This window comes from Sorex araneus, chromosome 3 (genome assembly GCF_027595985.1).
Source record: "Sorex araneus isolate mSorAra2 chromosome 3, mSorAra2.pri, whole genome shotgun sequence".
Lineage (NCBI taxonomy): Eukaryota > Metazoa > Chordata > Mammalia > Eulipotyphla > Soricidae > Sorex > Sorex araneus.
The window spans coordinates 158,141,355-158,164,410 of record NC_073304.1 but is presented as its reverse complement, the minus strand read 5'-3'; the positions used below and the strand labels follow the sequence as shown (position 1 = coordinate 158,164,410).

Genomic DNA, 23,056 nt, shown 5'->3' with positions numbered 1-23,056 from the left:
ATTGGTAGAAGGCCAACCTGGCCCCCCAAGCAGCCCCCCAAACAACAGAGGATGGTTGGTTTGGAAATGATCTTAGGGCCACAAACAGCCTCCGTCCTGGGCCCCCAGCCGCTCAGCGACCTCGGGAGTCGGTTGTGACAACAAATTGTTGTGCCAGAGTTTAAGATCCCCAATTGCAGAGAGACCAAGTCCACACAGGGTCATGCAAAAGCAAAGGAACTTTATTACTAGCCCGAGCCAGCGTTAGCCCGAGCTAGGGTCTGAGTCCCATCCAACACAGTGGAGTCTTCACACGAACCCCGACTCCGAATCACAGGTGGTTTATCTAGGGTTCAGGTTAAGAGCAGCTTATACACGGGTCTGTTTTTAGCATCAGCCCCATTACAGTGGTCATTAGACAACGGTTAGTAACAGTTTCTAAGGAGGGTGCAGTGACCCCTCATGACTGGCCAGACCCAACTGCCCAATTCCTTTATCTTGGCAAATTGCTCAACTGGGAGTTTCCCCAGGCAAGTTCTGCCCTGGGGAAACAAAAACTGAGGCCTTGTGGAGCCTTTTTCTTTTTCTTTTTGGGTCACACCTGGCGATGCACAGGGATTACTCCTGGCTCTGCACTCAGGAATTACTCCTGGCAATGCTCAGGGGACCATATGGAATGCTGGGAATTGAACCCGGGTCGGCCGCGTGCAAGGCAAATGCCCTATCCACCGTGCTATCCCTTCAGCCCCCTTGTTGAGCCTTATGTTAGCTGCAAGCTTGTCATGGCATCAGTTTCGCCTCCAAAATGTTTCTGTGAACGGCCCTGTGAACCCACACAACAGTGCTCCTCCTCTGGGATCTGCTTCTCTGACACCCTCTGACAGCCCGAAACTGCCCCTGCTGAAGGAGAAGGGGGCTGTGTGAGGCCCACGGCCTCCCAACGCTGAGGAGCCAGACGAAAGGGCTGCGGGGTGGTGAGGGAGGATGAGGGGGTCGCCCGCATGGTCTCAGCAGCGAGACTGACCTCCCGCGGGCCGACGTGGCAGAGTCTCCAGAACTGCCTGCTGTGACGCTGAGCCCGGGTCACGGTGGCAGCGAAGACTTCTGATATCATGGGGGAGGCACAACCCCAGCTCATGGCTGGGGTGTCCTAATCAGCCGCCTGGAGCCTTCCTGGAGCACCGGCTGAGGAGTCATTCTCTCCATGCTCACCGACCCTCAACCCCGAGGCTATCTGGAGATGGAGATTACCACCTGGCTCCAGAGCCCTGGCTGTATCTGTCACTGTCACTGTCATCCCATTGTTCATCGATTTGCTCGAGCGGGCACCAGTAACGTCTCCACTGTGAGACTTGTTACTGTTTTTGGCATATCAATACACCATGGGTAGCTTGTCAGGCTCTGCCGTGCGGGTGGGATACTCTCAGTAGCTTGCCGGGCTCTTCGAGAGGGGGCGGAGGAATCAACCCAGGTCGGCTGCATGCAAGGCGAATGCCCTACTCGCTGCGTTATTGCTCCAGCCCTGGCTTTATACAAAGGTAAATTTAAAAACGAGGGGCCGGAGCGATAGCACAGCGGGTAGGGCGTTTGCCTTGCACGTGGCTGACCCGGGTTCGATCCCCGGCATCCCATATGGTCCCCCAAGCACTGCCAGGAGTAATTCCTGAGTGCAGAGCCAGGAGTAACCCCTGAGCATTGCTGGGTGTGACCCAAAAAGCAAAAAAATTAAAAAAAATAAAAACGAGCGAATGACAAAGAGCTGCCGGTGGCAGATGACCCAGATGTCCAGTGCCCTTGGCCTGACTAGCAAGGCTGTGCTCAGCCCCTCACGTGCGTCCAAACTTGAGGCAAGCTGATGTGCCCAGGGTGGACGGAACATCCTGCTCCCAGCACAACCCCCCCACCCCGCCCCACCTGGAACTGTCACCCTCTCCCAGTCTGGGTGCCGGGGTCCCAGAAATGAGTAGAGAACAGCTTGCGGCCCCTTTGGCTTTGCTGAACTTGGGGCCACAAACTGACCCCTGACGTGCAGGGGACGGGCTTGGGGACAGGCAGGAGCACCAGGCAAGCCCACCACGGTCTCTAGTTCCTGTGGGGGGCATGAGTCACCTTAGCAGCAGGGGATGCATTCCCCGTTGCCATGGAAACCCAAAGGCTCTTCAAGGCCGCTAGAGATGGGAGAAGCTGAGCAGGACACACACAGCGCCCCCTCCTTCCTGCCCCGCAGGCCTCCCGCCGCACCCAGATCCGGCCCACTCAGGTGCAGGTTTGGGGAGCAGAGGGGCCTTCGGGAAGGTGTGGGGGTGCTGGGCAGGGCCAAGCTTGGGAGTGGGCATATGGGGGCACAAACCTGACCTTCCTTGCCCCTGTGCCCCCCGTTTGCTCCCCTGCACACGCAAGTTGGCTGTTTGGGGACACACGGACGGCCGGGTCTGCACCCTCCTCGCAGCCACCGGCCGCTGTGTGCTCGCCTCACGGGGACCTTGGGGTGATGCCTGTTGGGTCCCAGTCTGCTCTTAGTCCCGACACCCCTGGGCCTGGCCCCCACATTCCCCCTCCCCACCCATCATCACCATCACGTCTCCCCAGCTCTGTCAGGTCAGCCCCAGACGCCCCACCAAGCCCAGAGGCGGGGAACAGCGCCCCCCCCCCCCCCCCCCGCCTGGACAATGGTGCTAATGAGTCACGGGGAGAGTAGGAAGTCGTGGGAGATCGGGGAGACAGTCAGAAGTCGGGGACCGAGTCACTCCCCCGAGAACAGAGCCCGTCAGCATCCAGGGCCCGGCCTCTTCTCCCAGCCAGACTGGCTGGCCGGGCCCGTCCAGGGGTCCCCAAAGGCCCCTGGGGGCAGCTTGAGTGTCTCCGGCAGATCCCGGAGGCCCTAGAAATGTCTGCAGAAATGGGACGCGTCTGCTGGTGGGGCCTGAGCTTCGGGGGGGCAAGAGAGGGGCGAGAAGACGAGAAGGGTCACACAAGGCTGCTGTCCAGTCCAGCTGCCCTGGAGCAGGGCGGGGCTTGTCCCCTCGGCTGAGTCCTCCTGAGCACCACTTGGTGAGGCCCCAAGGCAGACAAAAAGGGCAGAGAGGAAACAGCAGGCAGGGGCACTTGCCTTGCAAGCGGCCGGGCTGGGGTTGATCCCCATCACCACCCCGAGTGATCTCTGAGCACAGAGCCAGGAGTAAGTCCTGAGCATCACTGGGTGTGGGACTATCCCTCTTCCTTCCCCCATCCCACAAATTTAAAAACCAAGCAAAGATGAACAACAAACATGAACAATGACACAGATGCTGGCTTGTCAAACAAAATATGTGAGTAGGGTCAGGTGAAGCCCCAGAAAGTGGGCTGCGGAGGGCAGAACAGAATGTTCTAGAAGAGGCATGAGGGTGGTCTGCTGGAAGAAACAGTTTCTATAGCTTTGCATCTTTTTGGACCCCTCTGACAGCAATGCTGGCCATTACCTGTCAAGACAGTGGCACCCAGAAATGTGCATTTCTAGAAAGTTCTGCGGGATTCCCGACCTGACCCAGTGTGGGAACAGTGTGGAGGTGCAGAGCCTTGCCAAGACACCAGCTCGATGCTGGAGGCTGTTTTCTGAAAACAGCAGCAAACAGGGAGTTTGGGGGCAGAGCAGAGGTTCTCCTGGGGGAAGGTGTCCTTCTTACCGCCTGCCTTTTTCTTCTTTTTCTGGTTTTGGGGCACACCTGGCAATGCTTAGGCTAATTCCTGGCTCTGGGCTCAGGGCTGGCTCCTGGCGGGGCCAAGGGACCATATGTGGTGGGGGAGGCAGGGGGAGCCCCCTGCTCTCTTACTGTCCAGCCCACCCTATGTTCTTGGACATATTTCACCTTCACCTCCAAGTCAGGGGCTTCGCTCCCCCAAAGCAGGTCCTTGTCTCAGCTCCCAGCATCGCTGCCAGGCCAGTCACGACCCTTCAGCTTGTAAAAGTGGGGTGCAGAGGAGGAAGCAGGCCGCCCCCTAGCGAATCCCACCTGACCGGGTCCAGGTGCCAGAGAAGCTTCGCCAAACCCAGAACCACGCGTGAATCCAGCGAGCCGCCAGCGCCATCTGGTGGCAGCTCTGAGCTAGCACTCCCGGACAGCAACTCCCGGTGACGTTGGTGGGACCCTTCACTGTGAGCAAAGCCGTGACTTCTCCAGAGGCTTTTGTCTCCAGAACCTCTTTCTTCCTCCCTCCTCATTGCTTTTATCTTTTTACTCGTAATATTTTAATTGTAAGTTAGCTACATTTATGTGACGTAAATGGTACCTAAGAACCCATGTTGCCCCCACCCCCCTCCAGCCATGTGTCACGTTAGGTCCAACCATCATCCACACCTCACTGTGTGGTCATCGACCTTGTGACCCAGGCCAGGCTTGCCATGCTCAGTATTGCCTATTCCTTTGCAGAACTGCTCTCCGAGACATTATTTCTTTTCATTTTTAAAAATTAGGCTGGAGCGATAGCGCAGTGGGTAGGGCGTTCGCCTTGCACACAGCCGACCCGGGTTCGATTCCTCTGCCCCTCTCACCAGCAAGCTACTGAGAGTATCCTGCCCACACGGCAGAGCCTGGACAAGCTACCCGTGGCGTATTCGATATGCCAAAAACAGTAACAAGTCTCACGATGGAGACGTCACTGGTGCCCACTCGAGCAAATCGATGAGCAACGGGATGACAGTGATACATTTTTTAATTTAATTTTTAAAATTGAGTCACCGTCACCACAGCCTTCGCAGACAGTCGTCGTGGTTTCCCGCTTCAACAGTGCTTGGATGGAACCCGGCTCTCGTCCCACCCCACTGCCCCCCGCTGGCTGCTCGCAGCCTGTCCTGCACCACTGTCGCCGCCTCATCCCATCTCAGCCGCCGCCATGACCACCGTGTCCCCCTCACAGGTGTGCCAGAACTACCACCAGGACTCGGAGGCCGCCATCAACTGCCAGATCAACCTGGAGCTCTACGCCTCCTACGTCTACCTGTCCATGTCTTATTATTTTGACCATGACGATGTGGCTTTGAAGAACTTTGCCAAATACTTCCTCCACCAATCTCATGAGGAGAGAGAATATGCGGAGAAGCTGATGGAGCTGCAGAACCAGCGCGGCGGCCGGATTTTCCTTCAGGATATCAAGAAGCCAGATCGGGACGACTGGGAGAATGGACTGAATGCGATGGTGCGTGCGTTGCACTTGGAGAAGAGCGTGAACCAGTCACTGCTGGAGCTGCACAAACTGGCCACTGACAAGAACGACCCCCACCTGTGTGACTTCCTGGAGACTCACTACCTGGACGAGCAGATGAAGGCCATCAAGGAACTGGGTGACCACGTCACTAACGTGCACAAGGTGGGGGCCCCCGAGTCCAGCATGGTGGAGTATCTCTTCGACAAGCACACACTGGGTCACAGTGACGAGAGCTAAGCCTTAACTAAGCTGGCTTCCCCGAGCTACCGGTGACCTCCGGGCCACTCGGGCAGTACGTGCATGTTGGGGTTACCCTAATGACCTTTTTCTATAAGTTCCAAAACGTCTATTTCCGTCTTATGATTTGTATCAGTCCTTCAAATAAAGTAATTTGGTACCCCCCCAAAAAAAATTGAGTCACCGTGATCTAGAGCATTACAAAACTGCATTTTGGTCACACAGTATTCCAACACCCATCCCTCCATCAGTGTAATTCCCCCAGCACCAGTGTTCCCGATTTTTCCCTCCCTCCCCTTCAAGCCACCCCCTGCCCTGCCTGCCTCTATGGCAGACATCTCTCCTCTTCTCTCTCTCTCTGAACTGTTATTTCTTGGTTCACGTTTTCCCTCTTGCCATCCTTCATTCAACCATCCTGCCCCGGTACCTCCCAGAATAGCTAGACCACTAGTTTCTGAGAGATCTTGCAGATTTGGGAACCCAGAGGGTGATGGAGCAAATGGGTGTCTCCATGTGGGCCATCCAAGAAGGCCACTCTGGCGAGGACCTCAAAGACAGGGCCCCCCGAGACATGGGAGCCCCTCCCCCAGGAGGGATGCTGGGAAAGGAACAGGCTGGGTTCATGCTTCATGTGTCGGAGGCTCATGTTTTGTCCCTGGCACCACATGGTCCCCCAGCCCCTGGGCACTGCCAGGTGTGTCCCCCAAACTAGAAAGAAAACAAACCAGAAAACAACAAGCCTGGAGAGAGTATAGCAGGGAAGGAAGGCATTTGCACGCAGCCGACCCGGGTTCGATCCCTGGCACCTTATATGGTCTCCTGCGTGCAGAGCAAGGAGAAAGTCCTGAGCACTGCCAGCTGTGCCCCCAACCAACCAACCAAAAGAATGAACAAAAAGAAAAAGATGGTGACAAGGACCCAGGGCGGTAGACGGCTCAGGTGTGGGCACACAGGCCTTGGCATACAAGGTTGCAAGGTTTCAACACATGGCGGCCTCTCCCAGCAGTGCCCAGCCCCGCATGGGAGGCTCTGCCCCCCGCCCCCCAATGCAGAAGCCCTGGCTCTGAGCTGGAGAGAGGAAGAGGGGCTAGAGGGGTCTGATGTTTGAATTCCATCTCACCTCAGCGCTGGGAGAAGCAGCCCCACCCTGCCGAGTCCTTGCAAGCCGGAGGGACAGAGCAGGGCAGGGCAGGCGGCTCCCAGGTGGCCTCCAGGTCACGGCCCCCAGGCCAGGCCTCCACCATCAGCACAGAAGCCCAGGTTTGGAGGGGTTCCAAGGCCCCTGCGCCCCTTGCTGCTGGCCCACACTGCGGGACTCTAACAAGCCTGGTCCTCTTCTGCACGGACTTCATGGACTCAGACCTATCACTCCCAAACCTCCCTGTCACTGGGATGCGGGGGACAGCCTGGGGTTGCCAGAGGCATCAGCGCAGTGGCCAGCTGCCATCCTGGACCATGAGACACTCTTCCGGTTCCTTGCAGGAGTCCCGGCCCTCCCTTCCCTGCTGCTGCTGACTGGGGCGCTCATACCAGGTTCACCCGTTCTGGCAGTGGTGCTTGTGGTGGCACTGCACACCTCACACTTGGTTGTAGAGCTGGGGTCACCCCAACACCCTGTATTCAGATCCCCCTCGGCGCAGAGTGTGTGGGTGGGGGGGATGCTGGGTTCGAACTCACCTCCCATGTTTGCTGCTCATGTGCTCTGCTAAGGACCCATTCCCCAGTGGGCACCAGCCTGGAGTAGGGGTTCATGGTGGGCAGGGGACTTCAGGTCGGGGTCCGCGTGGGTGAGGAGGGTGCCCAGGGGTGGTGTGGCTGACTTTACGGATGCTGGGCACACAGCATCCCCCACAACGTGCCGCCTGACCCACGGGAATCTCCTGTGATCCCTGCTGGCCACCCCATCCGGGATGGACGGGGTGCTGGAGGAGGGGCTGCCCTCAGCCTGGAGGGAGCGGGGGCACAGTTGACTGTTGTCCAGGGCAGCCTGAGCCTGCGGGAGGCTTTGCTGGGACTGGGAATATATGATTGTTGGTGCCAAGGTCCTGGGCGCAGGGTGGAGCACACACCAGGCTTTGCTGGGACCGGGAATATATGATTGTTGGTGCCAAGGTCCTGGGCTCAGGGTGGAGCACACACCAGGCACACACCGGCCTCTCCCACTGGCAAGGGACTGGCCCCCCAGCGAGGAATCACCTGGTGTCTCCTGGTCTGCGGAGACTCGCCCTGGGTGGCCTGTGGGGCCCAGGAAAGTGGCGGGCTGGAGCCCACTGGGTCACCCTCGCCAGTGGCACAAACAGCCTTGGACATTCCACATGTGGCCGCACACTCGCCCTCGGTCAAGTGGGAGCTGACACCTGTCTGGGTGACAATCTCTTTAGATATCCTGTGCAGCTGACGGACAAACCATCAGTATGAGGGTTACTGGTTACTGCCGGGACTTCGCTGCACTCTCCAGTCTGGGTAAGCCTTTTGCTTCTACAGACTCCTCCGGGCTCTGCGTCTGTTCTTTCGGCTGCGCCCTAAAGGCATGTGTGTGTGTGTGTGTGTGTGTGTGTGTGTGTGTGTGTGTTTCTTTTTTGGGTCACAACAAGCGATGCACAGGGGTTACTCCTGGCTCATGCACTCTGGAACTACTCCTGGCGGTGCTCAGAGAACCATATGGGATGCTGGAAATTGAGTCCGGCTCAGCCGCGTGCATGGCAAGCACCCTACCTGCTGTGCTATCACCCTAGCCCCGTGTGTGTGTGTGTGTGTGTGTGTGTGTGTGTGTGTGTGTGTGTGTGTGTTTGAGAATAATGGTAAGACTTTCCCCCCCTTCTTATGGTTTTTGGGCCACACCCAATGATGTTCAGGGGTTACTCCTTGCTCTGCACTCAGAAATTACTCATGGTGGGCTCAGGGGACCATACGGGATGCTGGGGATCAAAACCAGGTCCACGTCGTGTGAGGCAAACGCCCTACCCGCTGTGCTATCGCTCCGGTCCCACGAGATGCATCTAGCTACCGTCTGCCACTCAAGCCTTCCCACTAGAACATGGAGAGATCATCGAAGCTGTCGTGAGCAGCTTTGCTAAGAAAACACCAAGTCTGTCCTTTCTACCCACTGCCCAGGGACCCAGCGTGGACACCTGGGCAGTGAGTGGGACAGTGAGCGAGGCTGCGGAGCGGCCTGTCGTGGAGAGGTGGCGCCCGAGAGCAGGTTCCGCTGCCAGGAAGGAGCAGTTTTCTGGGGGAGAAGCAGCAGATTCCAGAGACTGAAAAGGCAGGACTCTGGGTAGGGGGCAGAGCAGGCTTCTGGCCCAGACCACATCTGTCTATACCCAGGCTCGCCCACTGGGAAACTTCACACAAGCTGATAAAGTGAGGGCTTCGGGTGTGCCAACAGGAGCAGGTGTCAATCATGGTGGGAATCTCTCCAGGTCTCCTGTCCCCCGCCCTTGGCACCATCCCCACCAGAAGATCAATCCCGGTGACTCAGTTCATCATGAGACAGTACTATCATCAGCACGATGGAACCTGCTTTCCTCCAGCCTCTGGCCCCGTCTTGCCCGGGTACACAAACCCTGGATGGCTTTGGGGCCCTGCTCGGCTGCTCTGGTACCTCCATGGCCTTCGTGAGAATGGCCTGTGCTGGCAGCTGGCCTTGGACTAGACCCTTCTGGGGATGAGAGCACCGGGTTGGGCACCAGCTCGAAACCTGGGTCTGGGGGTTTGGGAGGTTCCAGAAGGGGGTGAGAATTAGTAAGTGGCTGTGACAATTCAACCAGTTTCGTGCCTGTGTCGTCATCCTGGCCAATCTGGGCTGTGAGAGCTGGGGCCCGGGGCCCTGTCGGAGTGGTTGGTCTAACCCCTAACCAGCCCAGTGCCCCCCAAACCAAACCCCATAACCAGAGTCAGCCTCGGCCCCGGTGACCGTTTTCTACCAGCACGCGTGACACTTCTCCCTCACTGCCCCCACTTCTATCAGCCTGTGATGAAGTCTGGGTGTCATGCTGAAATCCCAGAGCCAGACAGACAGACAATGGGTTTCTCTGCTCCCGGCTCATGGGTGGCCTGCTGAGATGGCAGCTTTCCGGGTGGCTCAAGTCTGAGAATCAGCCAGAGCGAAAGGACGGCGGCTGACCCAGGTCCAATCCCTGGCATCACGTCTGGTCCCTGAGCCCCACCAGGAGTGACCCCTGGGCACAGAGCCAGGAGTGAGCCCTGAGCACTGGTGGGTGTAGCCCCCAAACCGAATAAAATATATAAATAAAAAAAAAGTATGAGCCACAGGCTTAGGAATGGCAGGATGCTTTTCAGAAATGTTTATGAAAAAGAAGAAAAAAAGGCACCAGGAATGGAACGGCGGCCGACGTGGGTGGGCTGTGGCTTTCCTGGCCCTGCAGGTGGTGGCACGTGTATGGCCTTGGAGCATCTTCCTCCTGCGGATGAGGAAGTTGTCAGCGGAGCTTCGTGGAGAAAAGGTCTTTCTGTGGAATTCTGCTTACCCTCAGCAAGTACCTAAGTACTGAGCACTTATTCCCAGTACTCAGCAGTGCTTCCGCCTTTGTCCCCTCCTTTCTCTCTCTTGCAGCATCTCACTCAAGGCTCAGCAAGCCAAGCACCGCAAAGGAGCTGGAGTGTCTGAGCCACCAAAACCTTTGGCCCCCGGGGTGCCCCGGCCCAGGACTCTGGACACAGTGCTCATCATTCACAGGCTTGTTTCTGGAAGAACCTTGGGAAAGGAAGCTTACAGGTAATGTATAGATGACAGGTGATAGAAGAGTGTAGGAAAGTGGGGGGTAAAAAAAAGTGCCTCGGACTGCAGTGGGGAGGCTGCTCTGACCTCTGAGGCCGATGGTTGGAGGCCTTGTGGCAGCTGGCTGCAGGCGTGGACAGGACCCCGCCATCCTGGCAGTGAGGGCTGGGGCTGGGAACAAACTCTGGGAGTACTCTAGTACTCCCCGTCAAGCCTCACGGCTTCCTTGCGTGAGAGCTAAACTCTCGGGGCCGGAGTGATGGCGCAGCCAGTAAGAGGCTTGCCTTGCTCTCAGCCAACCCGGGATCGATCCTCGGCGTCCCCAAGCACCACCAGGAGGGATTCCCGAGTGCAGAGCCAGGAGTAACCCCTGAGCAGGTGTGCCCCCAAAGAAAGGTAAATTCACAGCCATTCGAGGAGCTTGGCCTTCACGTCTCCTTTGGGGTGGCTGCAGAGGCCCCAAGTTTTGCTGTCACGAGGACTCGGTGTGCTGGTGCCTGTTCTCAGGGGCCCGGGGACTGGGGTCTCAAACCCCACCTGGATGGAGCATGAACCGGCGTGTTGGAGACTGGTGGTGCAGAGTGGCGTGGGGGCAGGGAAACTGTGACGCTGTGTCCACTTCCAGCCCAGCCACGGGCTCCCCAGGGTCGGGCAGCCCCGTGCTGGCCGACGGCCGACAGAGGAGGCTGGGTCAGTGTGGGCTGGTGGGGGCACAGCTGGCCTTTCAGTAAACAGAATATGGCGGGGCTTCGGAGGACGGGGATGGACCCCAGGACTTTGTACATGCTGACATCACTCTCCACTGAGCCATGTCCGGCCCCAACATGTGGTTTTACATTCGTTCTGCGTGGCACGGCGGTATTTCTGCAGGGGGAGCACGGGGGGTGGGAATGTGTCTGGGGGCTCCTGTGGGGTTGCCAGGGTCCTGCTGGCCAGGCGGGCACAGGAGTGATGCCTTTCTAGCACCGCGCTCGAAAAGCCAGGTCTAAGGTGCTGTGTGGGTCTCTGGTTCTGACCCAGATCCTCCCTGGGGCGTCCGAGGGAAGCACCTCACGACCGGGGCAGGGGAGGCCTCAGAACACAGTCCCTCAGGGCAGCCTGTGGACGGTCCTGATCGGGAGGCCTCTCCTCGACAGGAGACATCACTGTCTCACCTGGGGACCTGGCCCGACAGGGGCGGGTGTCACCCAGACCCGCGGTGGCAAACAGGCCGGGGCAGGAAACTTCCTTAAGTGACAGGCCTGGCCCGAATGAGCTGTCCCACAAACACGGACCATCACTCTCAATCCCCCCATTTTTAGTTTGTTAATATTCAGGTGAGGTTTAAAAAAGGAGACACAGGGCTGGAGAGGTTGGAGGGGGGTCAGGTGCTTGCCTGCACCCCCACCGACCCTGGTTTGAACCCTCTGCACCCCAAGGAGCACTGCTCCTGAGCAAAGAACCAGAGTATCCTTGACTTACAGGGGATGTCACCCCAAACCCAACACACACACACACACACACACACACAAAAGAAATGCATACACAGAAGTCTGCTTGAACCTGAAATAATCGGTTGATATTTGAATTGCTTTCGGTGGGACATTTGCTTTAAACCATAAGACAGCTCCCATTTGGATTCTCAAGAGTACAAAACCCTTCCCCCCGCCCCCCCGCCAAAAAAACAAAGAAACAAAACAAAAACCCCAAGCCCACAACTCAGCTTTGAATAAATTTTGAAGAAATGAGACTCTAAATATTTACATATGGGTCAAGAAATAAATCACAAAACTATTTACAAAAATACACAAGCTTATATGCAGTAACAATTTACACCAGTTCACAAAAAATATTAAAACATTAAAAAAACACTATATAAATTAAAAGTTAAGAACTCAAAAAAGGTTAGGATCTAAGACATCCTGGGGTGTCTGTCTCATGCAGTTTATGGTTTGGGAAAAAAAAAATCAGGTTTTGCTACCTTAGAATCTAAGCTGTCAAACAACCGTCTGGATTCCTGATGCTAACAGTACTATTCAGGGAAGGGAAGGGAAAGGAAGACCCTCTGTGCACACACATTGTCGCATAATACAAACAGGCCATTCCCGACATCTCCGTCATACACGGCACCGCACGGCACATGCCTCGAACCCATCTGGAAGCCACTTCCCGACATACCTTCGCTTTCACGACCATTTCCTGACCCACAGCTCAGACAAGACCTTGCAACATGCTGAACAGGGAACGACAGGGCTGGAAACAGAGAAAAGGGAATTTTTTTTTTCCAGACTTTTTTTTTTTTAAACGAAAGGGAAAATTTCCAGTTGAGTCTGTCTCTATTGCTCTTCAGAAGTGCACCCTCGCGTCTCTCCTGACACAGGAACGGTCTTCTTCTCTACAGAATTAGTCCTAGAACTTTTAACCTGACCCTGTTAAAAAAAAAATGCTTTGCCATTATAAAAATATGCAGGCCCTCCCCTGGGGGGGGTGAGAGGGGGGCAATCCCAGGGCTGGAGTGGAATACAGTCGGAATAAGGCTCAGATAAAATTGATTAATAAGAAAATGGCAGCTCTGGGGCTGTCAGCAGACTCTGGCCAGGCACCCCGGGAATTAGGTATTTCAATCACACCAAACGGTGGCACCGGAATTTTGCAAAAAAAAAGAAAGAAAGAAAAGAAAAGGAAAAAGATAAATGCTGGAAAAAAAAAAGGCTCGGAAGGTTAAGAGTGAAATGGCAGGCGAGCTTTAACGCCGAAGGCCGGCCAGCTCCTAGGCCAGCAGGCTCTGCCCCATGCAGCCTCCCCTGGGGATCTCAGCTGGGCTGGCCTGGCCCCAGGGACCCGCCCTTCATGGCCACCCGACAGCGCAGAGAACAGCGTGGAGCTGAGGCTGCCTGGTCCGTGGGGAATGAAGCAGTGTTGAATTTCGTCTCAGATTTGCGTTTCCGACACCATCCAAAATTCTGACCTGATCATCTGAACCCTGGAGGACATTCCGAAAGGGAGGAAGAGCGTCTTCGTCCTCTAGACGATGGGCGTCATAAAGCGGACTTGTTTTGGGGCCTGGACCGGGGGTGTGAAGACATGCCCAAGGGTCTTGAAAGCAGCCGCTTTGGCCACGAAAGCAGCTGCCGGCTCCTCCGCTCCCCACCCCCCCATGGCTGGCGAGCACAAGGCTTGGGTGATGGTCTGGGCGGGGGGGGGGGGGTGGGCGGGCTGGTTGGCAATGAGGAAGGAGGGCAGTGCTGGGCAGCAGCCACAGAGCCAGCTGCGGGTCAGCATCTGAGTTCAACAGGAGCTGATGAGACGTGTCTTCCGGACACACTCAGAGCCTGGCTGACCCCGTGTTGGCGATGGACAGACCACTCCGTTTCAGAGTTGCTTTATGCCATGGTTCCTATTAATCCCTTGGGTGAGTTCACTGGGGGAACAGAGGGATAACCTTAGGGAGGGTTTCCACGTGGAAATGACTGTGGCTCTTGAAACTTTATTTCTTTGTTCTAAATATAAACCCTTAAAATGCAATCACAGGATTTTTCTTTTAATAATAATAATGATAAAAAAAAGGTTAACTGGCATGTTTATACAATTTCACAGCGGTAATAGCAGCATAAATTCTCCTCCCAAAAGGTTTCTCCCCTTTGCTCTCAATAGAAACGAATTCCAAGCCGTCAGAGGCCGGAGCAGCGCAGCCAGCACGTGGAATGGGAATCCCTGGTGTCTTCCACCAATGGGGTGTCTAAAACACGTGACTGGATGAAACTGGGGGGTGGGCTCGGGGCTGAGGAAATGGAGACTGTCTCCGTGCCGTCCGGGGGACTGCCTTGCCAGTCTGGTGTGTGCGTGGTGGGCTGAGTGGACGAGACGGAATGGATTGGGCCAGAAGTGTCCAACCCTGCTCTCACCAGGAATGCAAGTTTCAAGGCAAGACCCTGGGCGTTATCTGCAGAGGACGTTGGCTAGTTTCCCAAACCACGTGTGAAATGCTGGTGTCGATGGCGAGCATAGTCAGACTGTGATCACAGCAAGGGGGGGCCGGGAACACACCCCTGACCACCCCGAAAGCCAACCCACTCCAGCTGGATGCCCTGTATCTGCTACAGAGACGCATCAGAGTGGGCGTTGGCTCCGTGGGGACCGCCGGTGCGGGCAGAGCAGAAATGAGTGTGGCTGCTCGTAGTCAGCATATGATAATTTGTGCATTTAGCCAGTCAAACCATGCGGGGGGGGCGGGGGAGGGGACGGGGGAAGCTGCTTTCAATGGAGAGGAAACTGTTTCAGGAGAACAAATGGGGTGAAGGGTGTTAAGGGGACTCCATTCTGCCAGAAATATAAACTAACAAAAGACAGGCAATCCACTAGAAATACTGAGAGCATCTTCTGGGGCTGACAAGGCCCACGGGGTCCCCTCTAAGGTCTCTTGAACTCTAAAGCCCCCTTCTGTGATCTGAGCCTCGTTCATGAGATGGTGAGGAGTGAAGTGTAAAAAAAAAAAATCGGAATGGCAGAGTGCATGATTCCAGCTGGGTTTAAACAGCTGGACACAGGTGAGAGCTACTGACCGTCGTCGAAAGCCCCTGCCTTTACCTGTTAGCTGCGGTGCTGCCAGCGGCCCTGGCCTTGTCTGCAGGGTGAGGGCGTGCCTCCCGGGGGGCCGTGTGTCCCTTGGGATGGGTAAGAACAGGGACAGCCGTGGGGCCGTAGGAGAAATGCAAACCGCTCAGAACCGCAGATAGGCCCTGAAGGACAACGACAAACTCGGCCTTTTTTGTGACAGGTGGTCCCATGGACCAGCCCTGCATGGCCAGTGTCGAGACAGATTTCTCCAGCCCATGTTTCACACGCACCCAGCCTGCCGCCCTGTATGTGTGTGTGTGTGTCTGTGTGTGTGTGTCTGGATGGGAGAGAGGCGGGGAGGAGAGGGCATGGCGACTTTCTTAGTATTATTATTAATTATTATTATTATTATTATTTTAATATGGTCAGGGGGGGTGGTAGCTTGATTTTTTTGTTGTTGTTGAAATTTTTTAATTTTTTTTTTTTTTTGGTTATTGAAAAAAATAGAACAGTCCACTGTCCAGCAGAGGCTGCACCGACTCTGTGGCTCCCAGGGCGGGACGGGCGGGGGCTCATTCTGCGTGGACCTGTGCCTCGGGCCGCTGCAAGGCCAGCTCGGCGGGCAGGAAGGCTCCCTGGCCCAGTGCCGTGGCGTAGGTCCTGCTCTGCGGGTGGGGGAAGCCGGCGGGCAGGCAGGGGCCCCCCGAGGCCCCCCCGAAGCCTGCTCGCGGGTGCTGGTGCTGGGGCAGGGAGTGGTAGCCCTCCAGGTTGTCGTACTGGGACACCACCGCCGCACCCCCGTGCCGCTTGCCGTGCGCCGGGGGGTAGTGGTAGGGCCCGGCGGGGTCCCTCTCCCCGGCCTGGCCGTGGTGCAGTTTCAGGCTGCGGCTCCTCTCAGGCTTCGGAGGCGGCCCAGCGGCCATGGCCAGGGCCTCCTCCTCCTTGCAGCAGTCCGGGCGTGCGGCCGGCCGGGGGGCGCGGGCCCGCTCGGGCTCTTTGAAGAGTCTGCCCTCCTTGGGGTTGAGCCTCAACGTCAACGACTCCTGGCCCGACGGGACGTACTTCCCGCCGGAGTTGTGGTAGCCGCCGGGCTCGGCGGCGTCCGCGAGGCCTTTGGGCCCGTAATCGAGGGGCCCCGGCGGGAAGGGGGGCCCGTTCTTGGGCTCGCTCAGCTGCCTATGGCTTGCTTCCTGGTGCGCCCGGTGCTCGGCCAGGCCGCAGCCCACCTCGGGCGGCTTCCGGCCCCGGAGGCTGCTCTGCTTCTGCGGCAGCGCCGGCTTCTCAGCCTGCCCGTTGCCGTAGCCGGCGTGGGGGTGGGCCCGGTCCAGCTCCGGCTCCGGGTGCTTCCTGTAGAAGCGCTCGTCGCCGCCCTGGGGACTCACGGCCTTGGCGGGGGCCCGGCCCTCCTTGGCCTCGGCCACGGAGAGGAGTCCAGTTTTCCCAGGATCGGACTTGCTGCGCAGGTGGATGACATAGATGCCCCCCAGGTCGTCCTGGCCGGCGGGCGCCATGTTGTCGTACTGAGACATGACAGGCCCCTTGGCCTTCTGCCGGGCGCGGGTCTCCCTCTGCAGGGACTGCAGCCGGTACTTCTCCATGTCCTCCAGGTCCCACGAGGCGTAGGTGGCCTTGGCCTCGGCCGGGGGCGGCATTGGGGCGACGATGCTGTGGTCGTTACTGGAGAAGTAGCCGGCCGCGGTGGCCCTGGGCCGCGGGGGCAGCCCCGAGTAGCCGCCGTACAGGCTCTTCCCCTGCAGCCGGGGGTGGTAGAGCGCGAAGTCCCGGGCAGGGAGGCGGTGCAGGGGCCGCAGCTGCACGGTGCTGTAGGCATCGACGTCACACAGGGCCCCGTCGGGGCTGAAGTAGGAGGTGGACGCGCTGGCGTAGGGGCTGTAGCGGTAGTGGACCCGGCCGTTCTCGAAGTAAGGCTGCAGCTGGGTGACGTGGTAGTCGGAGCGGGCCTGGGTGGGCTGATATGGCTTGTACTGGTACAGGGGGCGGGGGCAGTAGGCTGGCTCGTCGTCGGGGGGCACTTCCGTCCGCGAGATGGGAACGGAGCGGATCATGGAGGCCGGCGGGGCGTGGAGGGACTGCACCCTCCGGATGGTGGGGTAGGGGGGCACGTCTTCAGGGTAGCAAGGGTTCCGGATGGAGGAGCCCAGGGAGGGGACATACTCCACCCGGCTGCAGGGTTTCGAGTGGAGCCCGGCCGCGCTCCTGCCCGGGGCCATGTATGTGCCGTAGTGGGGCCCCACGGAGGCCGTCGGCTCGGACCTGGCCCCGTACACGGCGTGCTGCTCCAGTTTGCTGTGGTGCGGGGGGACGCTCTGGGGGCGGAACTGGCAGCCGGGCGTCATGGTGAAGTGCACACAGCTTTCTGGGCCAAAGGGCTCGGCGGGGAAGTCGGGCCGGCTGAAGGCGGCGTAGGCCGTCTTCTGGGGCGCGTGCTTGGGCTGCGGCATCGGGAGGGGCAGCGGGAGGCCGTCGTCCACAGATGCCGAGCACGCGGCGGCGAAGGGGTGGTACGCAGAGGCGCCGGGCACGTCGGCAGTGCCCGCGTGCATGGCCGCGGCGATCTTGCTCTCCAGCGTCCGGGTGGGTGGGATGGGCGCCGAGAAGCCGCAGGCGGAGTACACGGGGACCGACTCGGCGCGCAGCTGCAGCGGGGGCGCCCTCGTGCCTTCCCGCACCTTCTCCGGGAGGCCCGGCTGCGACCCAGCGGCAGACACGGGGCCCTGAGGCGCAGCGGCCACCTCGCCGACCAGGACAAGGCCCGGGTCAGCCATGGCTCTGGGTTCCGGCGGCCTCTCAGGGGCAGGGGCTGGTCCTGCAACCTGGGGAGAGAGGAACAGAGCGTGACTCGAGTGCAGGTGCTCGTCTAGGGGGCCGCTGCTTCCGGCTCTGTTGCCCGCTCAGCTCCACGGGCCAGGTGGTCACTGTCAGCACCAGGCACAAGAGCATCCTGGGGCCACCTAGGAACTTGCTAAAGGTCAGGGCCGGAGCAACAGCACGGTGGGGAGGGCGTCTGCCTTGCACGCAGCACAGCCAGGTTCAATTCCTGAGTGCAGAGCCAGGAGTCGGCCCTGAGCACTGTTGGGTGTAGCCCCCAAACAAAGCAAAACAAAACAAACGGCTTCTCTTGTGATGTCGCCTGAAGGTACAGAGGGAAGGAGGTGTGGGCAAGCTTTGCAAATGAGTCAGCCACTTTTCCGCTCTCCCCAGCCTTCAGGAGCGGCCCCCTGGACCCGGGCCCTGAGAGGACACTGGAACCCAGAGCCATGGCTGACCTGGCCCTTGGTGAGCGACCTCGGCGAGTGAGGTCACTCACGGCTCCTCCTGCTGGGAAACTGGGCTGGGTGAAGGGCCGAGAGCCCACGGCTAGGGAGGGGGTGAAATACAGCCCCTATGCGTCACTGTGTGGCCACTTCTCCCTTCCATGCCACGCCAGAGGCCAGACCTGCTCCTTCCCCAACCCGTGACCAGCGGCCCCTGGAGAGGTCACTTGGGAAACGGCTCCCCGAGAAGGGCCCGCCACTGCTGGGCCACAGACCCCTGTGACCCATCCCGGGAAAGGAGGGCCTCAGTTAGGGGCCTCGGTTTGCCCTGCAGACAACACTCTCTCACGCTGGCACTGGGGAACGCGAGCAACTAGGGACAACGGTGCCGGCGTCCCCTGAAGGGAACAGGCCCCGAGACGTGTCACAGAGGCCTGGGAATAGGGTGCAGGCAGGGCTACAGCGGCCAGCGGTGCTGCCACGACTTGCCCCATGCCACGGGGAGTGGAGCTGGAGGTCAGCACCTGCAGTCTGGCCCCAGTGCCCGGCTCCGTGCTGGGCCGGAACCCTGTGAGGACGGCGAGAGAGGCAGCGGATTCAGCACAACTGCAGCCCTAAGTCACGGCTCTTCCCTCTGAGACCAGCAGAGAGGGCAAAGTGGATCCCACCCCCGACAGGAAATGGGTCCACGCCAACTCCCGCTGTGGGAGTGAAAGGTCACAGGTTGCCTCTCCCCGGGAGCCTGTGTCCCGTCCCACCCTGCTGCAGAGGGACCCACCTTTGGAAACAGCCCCTCCGCTTCCTCTCCCCGCCTCCCCCCTGCCTACCTTGTGGGGGGCGGCCAGCCCCACGCTGCTGCCTGCTGGCCCGTGCCCCATGCGCGGGTGCTGGGAAGGAGGCGGGGGCAGGGGACGGTTAGTCCTGTGCGAACGTGGGAGGGTGGCGGCAGCGGACTCTGTGGCCATCGGGGGCTCGACGGCATCCCAGGTGACCGCTTCCGCGGCTGCCAGGTAACCCAGGGTGGCGGTGGCGGCCGTGCCGGGGTGCTCGTCGGGGGACCCGGAGGGCAGGTGTTGTCTGTCCCGTGGGAAACTCGAAGGCGCCAGAGCTTTGCCCAGCAGTTCTGGCGGGTGGTGGGCCGTGGTCTCCCCGCCGGGGCCCAGGATGGCGGCGGGGGGCTGGTCGGCGTTGTAGAAGTGCAACTGGGACGGGTCCAGGTCCAGGAAGGAGACGCTGTGCTGCCTCTTCTCGGGCTGCTCCTCGGGGAAGCTCAGGAGGTCCTCACACTGAGGCTCGGGCGAGGCCGCGGGGGCCGCTCTGGGCTTGTCTGGCTCTCCGGAGGAGGAGGAGGCGCGAGGGGGCTGACTCCCCGGGGGGTCGGCGGGCTGGAGGGGCTCCCCGGATTCCTGGGCTTGGCAGTGGGCATCGGGATCCCCCGCGGGGGGCGCTGCGTCTGACCCGGGCAGGTCACAGAGCCCCGCCCCACCGTCGTGGAGGGGCGGCTGCTCCCCCGGCCGCTCCGTCTGGAAATAGGCTTTATCGAGCGCACCACTAGGGTAGGAGCCGGCCGCTCGGTCCTCGGCAGTTGCTGCCGCCGCCGCAGCCCCGCAGTCTGGGGGGCCAGCTGGGGAGGCCCCTGGTCTCCTCAGGGTCTGAGTGGAAGCTTGCTGCGCCGACTCGGCTAACGCTAACGCCAACAGGCGCGCTGCGTTTTTCGGAGGCGGCGGTGGCGGGATAATGGAGGCTGAACTGACGGGAACGGGATCCTGAGGGGGGTCATGGGCAACTGCTCCTGGTGGGAAATTGGGGGAAAAAGAGGAGAGTGAAAAGGCAGCTTGTGTTATTCTATCGGGAAAGCCAAAAAAAAAAATAAAATAAAAAGTAAAAAAATAAAAAAATAAAAAGCACTCCCCATTTGATCACTTAAAAAACAAAACAGAACGAAACAGGTGCCTTCCATATTTCAAAAGGACAATCCACGATCTTCTATGCCGCATGCAATGCCGTAGAAGACACGTCTGGTGCAGTAGGAAAAGTCAGACCAAGTGCTCAGAGGCTGCAATTTCCTCCTGGGTGGCCAGAGAGACGGGGAGGAAGCTCATCCCACATTGGGCTCGGACAAGACTGCTCAGAAAACAAGCTTCAGGGGGCCTGGACAGTGTTACTAAGAGCAGGTTTTACGTGTGACGGTGGAGGCTGGCTGGTGAGCTTGTAAGGCTACAATACAGATATTTGTATTAGGAGAGAAAAACGGTATCAAGAGCTACGAAGTTGTGCAGAAATTCTCCACGAGTTCTGAACTGTCCAAAAAAAAAACAAAAAGAAAGAAAAAAGATAAAGGGGTGCTATGAAGGTCTACAGCAAGGACACTCACCCTTTTACTTTGGGGGCGGGGGATTTCTGTTTTGATTGCTTTTAAGTTAGGGCTTTGAGCCAGTAGCACACCCAGAAAAACATTCTCTTGGATTCAAGGCTCGGCGTGGAGCCGATCTCTCTCTCTCTCTCTCTCTCTGAAAGGCGGCACGCAGGGATTGAGGTCCCCCTCAGCTTAAAGAAAGAATGAAGGAAAGCAAATGGTACCTGTCTGATTCTCTCCACCAAGTCCAGCCTGACCCTGAGTGCTGGGCGTCGGCGGCTCCTCTGTTCCCGGCAACTCAGATGCTGCAGGCTCGGCGGCCACCGCCGCCGCCGCCGCCACCACCGGCTCCAGGGCCTGGACTCCCCCATCGCGGGCGGCCGGGGCCTCGCTCTCCTTGGCTCTCATGGGGCCTGGCTGGGTGGAGGATCTGTGTGCGCCATCGCTCTCATCGTCGACGCTTCTGTTCCAGGGCGTTCCTGAGGCGCTCTGGGCCGTGCTACTGGAGGGGGTCCCCAGCACTTCTGACACCCGCGGGGGCAGGGTGACCGAGATGGGCTCCGAGATGTTCAGGGACGGGGACTTGCTCAGCTTCCGGCCGATCTTGGGGGAGAGAGCGTAGACCACCTTCTCCGTGAAGGTGGAGGGCTTCGAGGACCTCTCCTCGGGCGGGCTCAGGTCCAGGGTAAAAAAGGGGCTCAGCTTCTCCTGCAGCGGGGAGACAGGCTCGGAGCTGGCCGTGCTGCCCGGGGTCTGGCCCTGCCCGCCGCCCACCTCCGCCTCCTTCCTCTCGCTGCCTGGCGCCTCCTTGGAGTATCCGAGCGAGTCCAAGAAGGAGGCGCCGCTCTCCAGACACTCGGTGTCGGCCTTGGGGGGGCTACACTGAAATGACATGGGGTCAAAATCCAGGCTGGCTACCCCGATGTCGGGGGGGCTCAGGTCCACGTCGTCCGCGGAGTGAGGAGAGATGAGAGCGGGGATGTGCAGCAGCCCCACTTCCTCCTCGCTCTCGTGGTCCCGGGGCAGGTTGTCGTAGGAGTTACAGCGGTTGCCCAGCATGTCCCCGTTGAAGGAGGCGCTCAGAGCATCACTGCTGGACCGGGGCCTTCTGGGCCGGAAGAGCTTGGAGTCACCTGGGAGAAAGGGACTGTATCAGAGCACGGGCATCGGCAGGACACGGCACTGGGGGCATCGTCAAGGGGCCCTTTCAGGCACAAACATGTTCCTCCTGCCAGGGTTCCTAATCATGGTCTCTCAGAGCGCAGAGCTTACCTAGTGGTCCCACCTGAACAAAAATTTCTTTTCTTTCTCTTTTTTTCTTTAGTAAGAATAACCTTTAAGTTTCTCAGGCAGAGTCTCGAGATTGGCAAGGAATTACACAATTTTTGGGTACCGCTAAACAGTCACCCTGTAAAAGAACTCCAGCTCACTGTGCTACAATTGTTGGAACTGCCACAGTGGAAATGTACTATAAGGTGGCAAAAATGGTCTCAATATATTCAGTAATACCGTACAATAATTGCATGGTATCATAAATATATTCAGTAATATCATACAATAATTGCATATATATTCACCAATTGCAGAATTAATCTTTTTTTGGGGGGGTCACACCTGGCGATGCACAGGGGTCACTCCTGGCTCTGCACTCAGAAATTATCCCTGGCAGTGCTCAGGGGACCATATGGGATGCTGGGAATCGAACCCGGGTCGACCGCGTGCAAGGCAAACGCCCTATCTGCTGTGCTATTTCTCCAGCCCAGAATTAATCTATTTCTAATTTATCTTTCCTATTAGTACAGGAACTACCCAGACCACTGCACTATTTCACGATGAACCATTCTCCTTTTTAATTTTTATGACCTCAGTGCCAGGGATCAAACCCAGGGCCTCACACATGTAAGGCATGTACTCTATCCACTTAGTCACTTCCCCAGATCCTGTACTTGTACATGCTGGGAAATGTGAAGTTCTGAAAAATGCACCAATCGCGTTAGGTCTGCTACCCAGCCAAAACGACAAGGATTTCCTGAGTCACAAGCAGTGCCATTGGTCAATGAGAAGTTAGCAACCAGAGGAGCTCGTAACTGAAGATGAGAAAGTTTGCTGGAATGATGACACTAAGAACGACGCAGAGCATGGCTTGCACACCGACAGAGTCAACAAAACCCTTTGGGAAACCAATGGAGCTCTTGATTACTTTTGTAAAAATAATCTTAAAAAATTTTTATTTTGTGCACCATGGTTTATAAACTGTTCTCAGGGGGTTCATACATGAACTATCCCGGCATCTCACCCTCCACTCAGGGGTCTGAGTCCCAGTGCCCCTCACTCACCGTCCCCAGTCCCCTACCCTTGTGGTAAGCTTCCTATTGAAGATAAGTTCCCAAAAGAATCCTCTTTACAATTCTGTTGCATAAGGAAATACTAAGTGAAAGGTGTCTTTTTTTGCCATGCCTTGGTTCTGTCAAAACAGTGACAGTTCCAAGTTGACAATAAAGCAACCCTTTGTTATTTCTAAGCATTGACACATAATTGCAGCTGTAACTAACTTCTGCTAAAGAAAAACTCAAATATTTTAGTTTATCAAGTGAGTTGCAATAAAAATTTTTGTGTGGTCCAGTATAAAATTAGGGTTCTCTTTGTATGGGGACTTACTTTCAGTTGTCTCTCCTGGTACTACTGTCAAATAATGGCAACTGCTGGTAATCAACTCACTGTTGAAGTTAAACCCATGGCAAGATAAAAGAG

The 23,056-nt window shown here is 57.8% G+C and overlaps 2 protein-coding genes and 1 long non-coding RNA gene across 8 annotated transcripts in view; 2 read left to right on the top strand and 1 right to left on the bottom strand.

Annotated features, from left to right (window-relative positions):
- The first annotated feature begins 4,816 nt into the window (after positions 1-4,816).
- On the top strand, positions 4,817-5,551 carry LOC101542154 (ferritin heavy chain-like). The gene has a single exon (XM_055132753.1). It carries the CDS (start codon positions 4,849-4,851, stop codon positions 5,395-5,397), a length of 549 nt encoding a protein of 182 aa, XP_054988728.1. The 5' UTR covers positions 4,817-4,848; the 3' UTR covers positions 5,398-5,551.
- Positions 5,552-6,119: 568 nt separating this feature from the next.
- Positions 6,120-11,814, top strand: LOC129403662 (uncharacterized). Its single transcript, XR_008629360.1, has 2 exons — positions 6,120-7,439; positions 7,510-11,814. It is a non-coding gene; the product is annotated as an uncharacterized LOC129403662 (long non-coding RNA).
- A 97-nt stretch (positions 11,815-11,911) lies between these two features.
- ARHGAP32 (Rho GTPase activating protein 32) overlaps positions 11,912-23,056 on the bottom strand; it is a 259,745-nt gene continuing 248,600 nt past the window's right edge. For all 6 annotated transcript variants that reach the window (XM_055133619.1, XM_055133617.1, XM_055133621.1 and 3 more), the window contains 3 exons: positions 20,530-21,438; positions 18,777-19,741; positions 11,912-17,508 (listed from right to left, as the gene is read on the bottom strand). In XM_055133619.1, coding sequence (XP_054989594.1) covers positions 15,247-17,508; positions 18,777-19,741; positions 20,530-21,438 — 4,136 coding nt within the window. In that variant the 3' untranslated portion in view covers positions 11,912-15,246. The remainder of the gene's footprint in view (positions 17,509-18,776; positions 19,742-20,529; positions 21,439-23,056) is intronic.

Coding starts and splice junctions, on each gene's coding strand:
- LOC101542154 (XM_055132753.1), top strand. CDS start 4,849: ATGACCACCGTGTCCCCCTCACAGGTGTGCCAGAACTACCACCAGGAC.